The sequence below is a fragment of the Protobothrops mucrosquamatus genome, unplaced genomic scaffold (assembly GCF_001527695.2).
Source record: "Protobothrops mucrosquamatus isolate PMUCROS unplaced genomic scaffold, P.Mucros_1.0 scaffold910, whole genome shotgun sequence".
In the NCBI taxonomy this organism is placed as follows: domain Eukaryota; kingdom Metazoa; phylum Chordata; class Lepidosauria; order Squamata; family Viperidae; genus Protobothrops; species Protobothrops mucrosquamatus.
The window spans coordinates 466327-476835 of NW_015387162.1; the positions used below are offsets into that span (position 1 = coordinate 466327).

Genomic DNA, 10509 nt, shown 5'->3' on the forward strand with positions numbered 1-10509 from the left:
GCTGCCAAAAAAGCCAACACAGTGCTAGGCTGCATTAACAGAGGGATAGAATCAAGATCACGTGAAGTATTAATACCACTTTACAATGCCTTGGTAAGGCCACACTTGGAATACTGCATCCAGTTTTGGTCACCACGATATAAAAAAGATGTTGAGACTCTAGAAAGAGTACAGAGAAGAGCAACAAAGATGATTAGGGAACTGGAGGCTAAAACATATAAGGAACGATTGCTGGAATTGGGTATGTCTAGTTTAATGAAGAGAAGGACGAGGGGGGACATGATAGCAGTGTTCCAATACCTCAGGGGAACAAAGAAGAGGGAGTCAAGCTATTTTCCAAAGCGCCTGAAGGCAGGACAAGAAGCAACGGGTGGAAACTAACCAAAGAGAGAAGCAACCTAGAACTAAGGAGAAACTTCCTGACAGTTAGAACAATTAACCAGTGGAACAACCTGCCTCCAGAAGCAATGAATGCTCCAACACGAAGTTTTTAAGAAGAAACTGGACAGCCATTTGTCCGAAATGGTATAGGGTTTCCTGCCTAAGCAGGGGGTTGGACTAGATGACCTCCAAGGTCCCTTCCAACTTTATCATCATCATCATCATTATTATTATTATTATTATTATGTAGAGTAGAGTAGAGTGGGATGGGATATGGAATAGAATGGAGTAGAGTAGAATGCAAAATGGAATGGAACAGGACAGAATAGAATAGAATATGGAATGGAATGGAATAGAGTAGAATGCAGAAGTGAATAGAATGGAATAGAATGGAAGCAGTGGAATGGAATGGAGTGGAATAGAGTTATAACTTTATTGTCACTTTAAATGTACACTAATCAGCAAAGATGCTTTTTCACGAGGCAACTGGACTTTCTTGTTTTTCTCTGAAGACATTTCACTTCTCATCCAAGAAGCTTCTTCAGCTCTGACTGGATGATTGGAAATGGAAGGATTTATACTCCTTGCAGACAGCTGGTCGTTTGCATTCTTTTAGAGAGTCGTTGAGGCCACTTGGAGGTTTATCTGTGTCCTCCAGGTCACCTGAGAGGTTGGAATGTAAGGAAGAAGGGGAGGGATGGAAGCCTGGCTGAACTGTGTGAGGAGCTACAGCCAGCCAAGGTCAAGAAGAATATGCAGAGCTGGGAACTGAGTAACTGTTTCCTAAACAATATACAAGCAACTGATTGGATGTTTACAAATAACCGGGGAATGGCAGAGGGAAGGAGGAAACTTTCCTTTGTGGTATTTGCACGGGAAACAGCTTACTCTACTTCTGTAACCATACAAACTTCAGTAAAGTAAATATACCCTTAGCAAAAGAAATAGCAGGCAGTCATTCTTTGCTAGATGACTGAGTGAAACAGTTGACAGTCCCTTCCAACTAAGAAACAGATGCAGCTTTGTCCCAAAGGTGCTTTTCCAAAAAGCCAACTGGACTTTCTTGAGATTCTAGAAAGAGTGCAGAGAAGAGCAACAAACATGATGAGGGGACTGGAAACTAAAACATAAGAGGAATGGTTGCTGGATTTGGGTATGAAGGACTAGGGGTGACATGATAGCAATATCTCAGGGGCTTGCCCAAAAAAGAGGGAGTCACACTATTCTCCAAAACACCTGAAGGCAGGACAAGAAGCAATGGATGGAAACTAATCAAGGAGAGAAGCAACCTAGAACTAAGGAGAAACTTCCTGACAGTTAGAACAATTAACCAGTGGAACAACCTGCCTCCAGAAGCGGTGAATGCTCCAACAGTGGAAGTTTTTAAGAAACGATTGAGCAATCTGAAATGTCTGAAATGGTATAGGGTTTCCTGCCTGGGCATGGGGGTTGGACTAGAAGACTCCAAGTTCCCTTCCAACTTCTTATTCTATTCTATTAGTCTAGTCTAGTCTAGTCTGTAATATTATGTAATATTCTGTACTAATCTATTCTGCATTCTATTCTATTCTGCATTCTATTCTATAATATTCTGTAATATTCTGCAGTCTATTCTATTATTGTCCAGTCTATTCTATTCTATTCCATTCCATTCTTTCCTATTCTATTCTATTCCATTCTATTCCATTCCATTCTTTCCTATTCTATTCCATTCCATTCCATTCTTTCCTATTCTATTCTATTCCATTCCATTCCATTCTTTCCTATTCTATTCTGTTCTATTCTATTCTAATTCTATTCTATTCTAATTCTATTCTATTCTACATTCTATTCTGCATTCTATTCTATTTATTCTATTCTATTCTTTTTTTCCAATGAAAACATTTTGCTTGTCATCCAAGAAGCTTGCTGGGTTCAGTTAGAACTGGGGAAAAAACAGGAAAAGTTCCAGTTGCCTTTTGGAAAGAGCATCTTGGGGACAACCATGACCTGGATGATGGAGAATCTCCTTAGACCAGGGGTGTCAAACTCAATTTCATTGAGGGTCGTATCAGCATTGTGGTTGCCCTCAGGGGGTCAGGTGGGTGTGGCCAGGGTGGGTGCAGCCTACTGGGTGGGCGTGGATGGAGTGGGTGTGGCCTACTGGGTGGGTGTGGCCAGCTCTACATAATTCGCGTCAAGGGTGCCTGTGGGGGCCTGGGCAGGAGTGGGATAGATCTGAGGGTCTCTGGCAGAAGGGGGTGGGACCGGGGCAAGTGCCAAGGCATGGTCCACTGGAGGAGCCTCACTGTTCCTCTCAGGCCATGCGGGGGGGGGGGCTTATGGAGCTAAGACTGAATGCGTTTCAGCATAGATGGCCACCACAAAATTGTACATTGGCTCCTAGCTAGCCTGGGCCAGGGCCAAGGCAGAGGGGGCCGTTCCCGCACTGTTTCCAGGATGGCTTCATGGGCCACATGAAATCACTTCGCAGGCCGCATCCGGCCCCCGGGCCTTGTGTTTGACATGTCTGCCTTAGACAGATGGAGCTGTGGCTGATCTGAAAAGGCCCCTTTTTGTGGATCTTCTCTGCGAACATTAATCGCGGAGGAGTTTTCTTAGTAAACTCAAACACTGCGGAAATTTCTGAACAGTATTGTTCTCTCAACCCCCTGATCTATAATTTACTGAAAAATTAATGCTCTTTTCTTTACTTTCCACTTTAGATTGTGAGTGAGAAGTACAGTTCCTCCTTGGAGAGAGACCAAGATAACATGTCTCCAAAGACCCTTATAGGTTTTTCAAGAGAAACCTCTTCCTGACATTACGATCCTGCAAAGAAAAGAGACTTGGATATAGCAACAGCAATAGCACTTAGACAGATACCCCTTCATAGTGCTGTACAGCCCTCTTTAAGCAGTTTATACAGTCAGCCTGTTTTCCCCAACAATCTGAGTCCTCATTTTACCAACCTCAGAAGGATGGAAGGCTAACTAAATCTTGAGCCGATCAGGATCAAACTCCTGGCTGTGGGCAGAATTAACTTCCAATATTAGATTCTAACCACTGCACCACCACAGGTCCTATCTTTCACCCTTGGGGAGATGTTGAAGAGCAGAGAATGAACATGGATGGAGAAAGACCAGAATATGAGTGAGCAGCCACATGTCTTCTTCCTCTTCACAAAGACAACAGGGTGAAAGTAAGGGAAAGTATCAGGCAGAAGATACCGGATCTTGAAGGGACAATGATGACCTTCAATGTACAAAGACAATCCTTCAGGGATTTCCATTACCGGAAGGCTGAAGGACCTCGATGGGTTTGCTCGCAGCTCCACTATTTTTGCCGTCAGTGGTTGAACCCAGAACAGCACACAAAAGCTCAAATGCTGGATCTGGTGGTCCTGGAGCAGTTCCTGGCCATCTTACCTCAGGAAATGAAGAGCTGGGTCCGGGAATGTGGAGCAGAGACCACCTCCCAGGCAGTGGCCCTGGCAGAAGGCTTCCTCTTGAGACACACAGAGAAGAATCTGGCAGAGATGCAAGTGAGACAATATCATTTCAAAAGATGGAAGTTGTAGAAAACAATGTTATGGAATGTTTAAATGTTCTTTTCTGCAACTAGTATGGTTAGGAGGAGATTTCCACTTTAGATATTCTTTTGTGTGCTCTTGAAGCTTTTTGAGGATATATGTGTCAACTATACAGTTGACATTTCCAGAAAAAGAAACTCCTGGGACATGATTTTACCAAGCATATAATACTTTACTGAAAATTTACATTGGCACAGAAGAAAGTGAAACCAGCTCTGGTTTTTCCGCTCGAAAACCTGCTTAGTTAAACAATAGACTCCCTCACCCCCACCCACCAGGAGTTCACATTGTCCAATAGTAATATTTCTTCTTGTTATGGAAACTGTAAGGTCTCACCTCAGCTATTCCCTCAAGAAAGCTTAACTCTTGAAACAGACATCATTTTAAAAGGATCTTTTATTGAGAGAAAGTGATTGCAGACAAAGCAGGCAGGATCTAAAGCTCCCTGCGCGAAACATTAGGTTAAACCCCCATCATTCAAACCCCTCCAAATTGTCCAGTCGGTAGAGAGCCAATCCAATGGTGCAAAGGTGTTGTGAGAACTCTGAGCCAAAAAGGTGATAACAAGTTGTTTTCAGGCGCCGCGACCTTGGTAGCAGGCAGGGTTCTCTGGAGATGAGGCAAACCAGACGGCCCCAGGGCTCATCCTTCCTCCCCCCTCCCAATTCCCAGGAAGATACATGAAAGCAAAAGAGGAACAAAGCAAAAATGTATACATCCTAGAAAGGTCCCAAGTACCCCCCCTTTCCACCAGAAAGCCAGAAAACTATTCACCCCTCCCATCAGAATGGCAGTGTCCTGGTAGGGATCTATGGGGACCTGACAGGAATAGTCCACTTCTCCTTCAAGAGCTGGCCTTGGGCTCTCGGTTGCCTAGATACCATTCCTTCCTCCCTTGCACTCCACCGTCAAGATATGAACAGAAGAAAAAATCTAGGTGAAAAAGCAAATCAGTCTTGACAATATGAAGGTGGAGTGTGGTGTTCGAAGTACTAGGGCAGGGGTGTCAAACTGCCGGCCCACAGGCCGGACGCATCACGAAACCACACCCACCCCATTGCCGGCAATGGGGAAAAAGCTCTGATACGTCGCGCGATGTCACGTGACATCACGAGTTTGACATGTCTGCACTAGGGAGTAATGCAGTCCTTTTTTTCTTGACTATTGTTCCAGGCGCAGAAGCCCTTCATTGAGATGGCCATTGAACACTGTGAAACATATCCTCCTCAGGAGCTGGTCTTGGAGGGAATCTCCCAGGAGAAACCACTTCTGGCTCCATCTTCAGGTAAAGGAAGGCTCTTCTGGTCCATAATGTCCATAATGCCTGAACTCTTCATGATCTTGTTTTGCAAAAATACTTCAGCTCTCTACATGAGTGGCGTGGTAACCTAGTGGTGAAGACGCTCGCCTCCCACTTGGAAAGCTGAGAGTTCAGTCCTAGGTACAGACAGATATAGCATCAGGAAGAGCATCTAGATAAGATAAGATGATAAGATAAGATAAGATAACCTTTATTGTCATTTTTTTTACTGTGGGCACATCAAAAATGAAATTTAGTTGCCTGCTCTCAAAATGAAACACATACACGACACACACCTAAACATGCTATATACAATGTATGTATAGACCCACATTCCTACATATACATGACAAATAAATATTAAATATTGTCCATTGCCTTGAATATATAATGGAAGGAGGAAGCTTGAGAGTTCACAAGGTTAATGCTGTATGGAATGAAACTATGGCTGAATCTGGATGTTCTGCTACGGATACCACAAAGCCCCCACCTCCCAGAAGGTAGCAAGGAAAACAGATCATGAAGAGGATGTGTAGTGTCCCAGATAATCTTATGGACCCTGCTCAAGCAACGCTTCTGTGCTATGTCCTGGATGGGAGGGAGGGAACTGCCAGTGAACTTTTCAGCTCTATTCTATTTTTGTCCCAAATGGTATAGACTTTTCTGCCTGAGCAGGGGGTTGGACTAGAAGACCTCCAAGATCCCTTCCACTTTATAATTCGATTCGATTGTCACCTCAGATCTATCCCAAATTAAGAGATTATAGGGTCTTAAAAAGAAAAAAAAACTTTTGCTCTGTATGTAAGAAACCCACTGTATTTAGCATTGTTTTTTAATTTGTATTCCACTTTTATTATTTTTACAAATAACTGCAGGGTGAACATACCCAACACACGTTCTTCCTCCTATTTTTCCCACAACCACCACCCTGTGAGATGGGTTGGGCTGAGAGAGAATGACTGTCTCAACGTCACCCATGCTGACTTTCATGGCTAAGGTGGTACTAGAACTCACGGACTCCACGTTTCTAGTCTGATGTCTTAACTACCAGACCAAACTGTGCTAGATGTTTTTAAAACATGTAATTATTTGTTTTTTTTTCATCTCTATCTTGGCAAATGGTACAACAGTGATGCTACCTGTGGAAACATCTCTTCATTGTGTTGGAACAGATACAGTGGTTGTACTTCCAACTCAGGTAGGAATGAGATCTAGTACCAATGTGATTTCTACAAAGAGATTCCTACTCCATCCTTAATGGTTCAAATCTCATTTCCAGTGCCATCTTCTTTATTTTATGATTTTATTTTATTTATTTTATTTTATTATTTTATTTTATTTTTTATTTTATTTTTTATTTTATTTTTTATTTTATTTTATTTTATTTTTTATTTTATTTTATTATATTTTTTATTTTATTATTTTATTTTATTTTTATTTTATTATTTTATTTATTTTATTTATTTTATTTATTTTATTTATTTTATTTTATTTATTTTATTTTATTTTATATTATTTTATTATTTTATTTTATATTTTATTTTATTTTATTTTATTAATTTAAATCCTTCTAGCCAGCTTTTGGATCATGAGCAGCTTCTACTTTTCTAATTCCTGGAGGATATTGAAGATTCTATAGAATCGTTTTAAGTTATTCCCATTAAGCTAGAAGACTTGATAAGTTCCTGAAATGTCCACTTAATTGGGAATTTTTTTTCTTTCTGTGTTAGGAGCCCATAACCTTTGAAGATATAGCGGTGCTGTTCTCCGAGGGGGAGTGGGCCATGCTGAATTGCGAACAAAAATCTCTATACAAAGAGGTGGCGCTGGAAAATGCAAACAATGTGGTCTTTTTAGGTAAGGGAGTTTCTTTCCTCTGGGCTCAGTAATACTGGAAGATATATGAGCCATGGTAGCACAGTGGTTAGAATGCAGTACTGCAAGCTAATTCTGCCAACTGCCAGCAGTTCGATTCTCACTGGGTCAAGGTTGACTCAACCTCCCATCCTTCCGAGGTTGATAAAATGAGGACTCATATTGTTGGGGGCAATATGCTGACTCTGTAAACCACTTAGCGAGGGCTGTAAAGCACTGTGAAGCAGTATATAAGTCTAAGTATTATTGCTATTCTAGTAAAAAAAAATAGCTAGCTGATTTATTTAATAGATGAAATTCTGATCTGGTATTTTTCTGTCTATGGAAAAGAAGAGTATTGTATCTGCACCGCCTGTAGGAAAAGCTAAAATCTTCATACCATTTCTGTATGGATATCCTATGTTCGTATCTCATGAAATTTTATCTTTCTTTTTTTGTCCCAAGCAGGTGATGGGCTGGAGACCGAGAATTATACAAAGCAAGTTGTGGATTTTTCAAAATCTCTTGAAACTGAAATCAGAAGAGAGAGATTTGGAAACCAGTGCAGACCAGAAAGTCCCAAGAGAAGCCAGTTAAATAGAGACATGGAGAAATCCCTCATCTCTCCATATGCATGTAGGGACGATGATAAAAAATGTAGTTGGGACCTTCTTCTTACTTTACACCAAGATTTTGACAGTATAGATAAAAGATATAAATGCACAGAGTGTGGGAAAAGCTTCAGCAAGAACAGTAATCTTAATGTCCATAAAAGGATCCACATGGTAGAAAAACCATATAAATGCACGGAATGCGGAAAGAGCTTCTGCAGGAATGATCATCTTACTTCCCATAAACGGATCCATTCCGGAGAGAAACCATATAAATGCCTGGAGTGTGGAAAAAGCTTCCGCAAGAGCAGTCATCTTAATGTCCATAAAAGGATCCACATGGTAGAAAAACCATATAAATGCACGGAGTGCGGTAAGAGCTACTGCAGGAATGATAATCTTACTTCCCATAAACGGATCCATTCCGGAGAGAAACCATATAAATGCCTGGAGTGTGGAAAAAGCTTCCGCAAGAGCAGTCATCTTAATGCCCATAAAAGGATCCACATGGTAGAAAAACCATATAAATGCACGGAATGTGGAAAGAGCTTCTGCAGGAATTATAATCTTACTTCCCATAAACAGATCCATTCCGGAGAGAAACCATATAAATGCCTGGAGTGTGGAAAAAGCTTCCGCAAGAGCAGTCATCTTACATCTCATAAAACAATCCACACTGGACTGAAGCCGTATAAATGCACGGAGTGTGGAAAGAGCTTCAGTATGAAAAGTTCTCTAACTTCTCATAAAAGGATCCACACTGGGGAAAAGCCGTATAAATGCACGGAGTGTGGGAAGTGTTTCAATGCCTTGACTTCCTTTACCACTCATAAAAGACTCCACTCAGGTGAAAAACCATTTAAATGCACAGAGTGTGGAAAATGCTTTAGAGGGTTGAGTTCATTTACTTCCCATAAAAGGATTCACTCGGGAGAAAAACCCTATGAATGCACAGAGTGCGGAAAGTGCTTCAATAGGAACTATTCCCTTACCTTTCATAAAACAATCCACACAGGAGTGAAACCTTACAAATGTGTGGAGTGTGGGAAGAGTTTCAGTATGAACAGTTCTCTAACTTCTCATAAAAGAATCCACACAGGAGAAAAACCGTACAAATGCATGGAATGTGGGAAAAGCTTCTGCATGAGCAGTAACCTTACTTCCCACAAAAGGATTCACAGTGGTCCAAAAACATCAAAACATGTAGAGTGTGGGGAAAATTTTGGTAAGAGTTTTTCCAATAAAAAGCTCACAGGGCAGAAAACGTATCAGTGCATGGAATGTGGCAAATGCTTTAGTAAGAGTAGTTCCCTTACTTCCCATAAAACAATTCATACTGGAGAGAAACCCTATCAATGTGTGGACTGTGGAAAGGGTTTTACTCAGAATAGTAATCTTACATCCCACAAAAGAATTCACAGTGGGGAGAAACCCTATAAATGTACCGAATGTGGAAGGAGCTTCAGTATGAAGAGTTCCCTTACTTCCCACAAAAGGACCCACACAGGGGAGAAACCATATAAATGTATGGAGTGTGGAAAGAGCTGCACTACTAGCAGTGATCTAACTACCCATAAAAGGATCCACTCAGGAGAGAAACCCTATAAATGCATGGAATGTGGAAAGAGCTTCACTATACGTTCTTCCCTTACTTCCCATAGAAGGACCCACACCGGTGAGAAACCCTATAAATGCATGGAGTGTGGAAAAAGTTTTAGTATTAACTATTCTCTAACTTGCCATAGAAGGATCCACACAGGAGAAAAACCCTATAAATGCATGGAGTGTGGAAAGAGCTTCAGTATGAGGAGTAACCTTACATCTCATAAAAAGATCCACGGAAGGTGAAAGCCGTATGAATGTTGTCAATGAATTGTGATACCTCAGAAACATGATTAATCAATTCATGATTAATTGATTAATCATGAATTGATTGATCGATGAATTAATCAATTAATAAGCACTTAATTTGGAATTTCCTTCAGTAGCAAATTTGCTTCTCATAAAAGTATTCCATCAGAGAAGAAATAATATAGAATTCTCCCTCCCCCTATGAGTGCAGGTCACATTGTTCAAGTGTTAAAATATTGTTATGGGAAAGTATCTTTGTTTATGGGCAAACACTTGTTGAAACGTCCTTGGTTCATATGGTTGGTTTTTTTGGATTCTGCATTCCATTTCCTCCCCTCTTTTCCCCCTGAGTGCGTTGGCAAACTAAGAAGCAGTAATGATAGCAATATTGTGTACACACTTTAAGCTTGACACTGGGCCTGCTTAGCACCTGGACTGCAGTAACATGACAATTGTTTTCTAAGTATCTCCAGGTCTGTCATGTAGAAAATTGGTTGATTTATGTAGAATTTATCCAGAAGACAGAAAGTGTCTCTTAATGACAAGAGCTGTTCAACGATGGAAGAAACATCAGGGATGTTCTGGGATTGGACTGGGTGTTGAACAAGATGACCTGTAAGGTCCATCTCAACTCATCTGTTCTCTCATTCCATGATCCTGTCAGGAACCAAAGCAAGACATGGCTCAAGGGCAACTTCTCCGAATTTGTGAGAGAAAATAGCTTACAAGATATTTCAGGATCAGAATATCTTTATCATGTTGCTTTATTTAGCTGATAATACCTCCCCACTACCTCAGTAGACAGCAGGAGACTCGGAGAGTCCTCACCCTGATGGAGGTGGAAATAAACAAAATGCTAAAGTATACGTATCCAATTGCCAAAGTTTTTACAGTCTGGCCTCCTTTTAATAAATCCAGTTTGATAACCTAGAGTTGTTTTT

The 10509-nt window shown here is 41.0% G+C and overlaps 1 protein-coding gene across 1 annotated transcript in view; it reads left to right on the forward strand.

Moving 5' to 3' along the window:
• Positions 1-9636, forward strand: part of LOC107290506 — a 154755-nt gene extending 145119 nt beyond the window's left edge. Inside the window, 2 exon segments of the mRNA XM_029284759.1 lie at positions 7819-8900; positions 8973-9636. Coding sequence (XP_029140592.1) covers positions 7819-8900; positions 8973-9589 — 1699 coding nt within the window. The 3' untranslated portion in view covers positions 9590-9636.
• Positions 9637-10509: the final 873 nt, after the last annotated feature.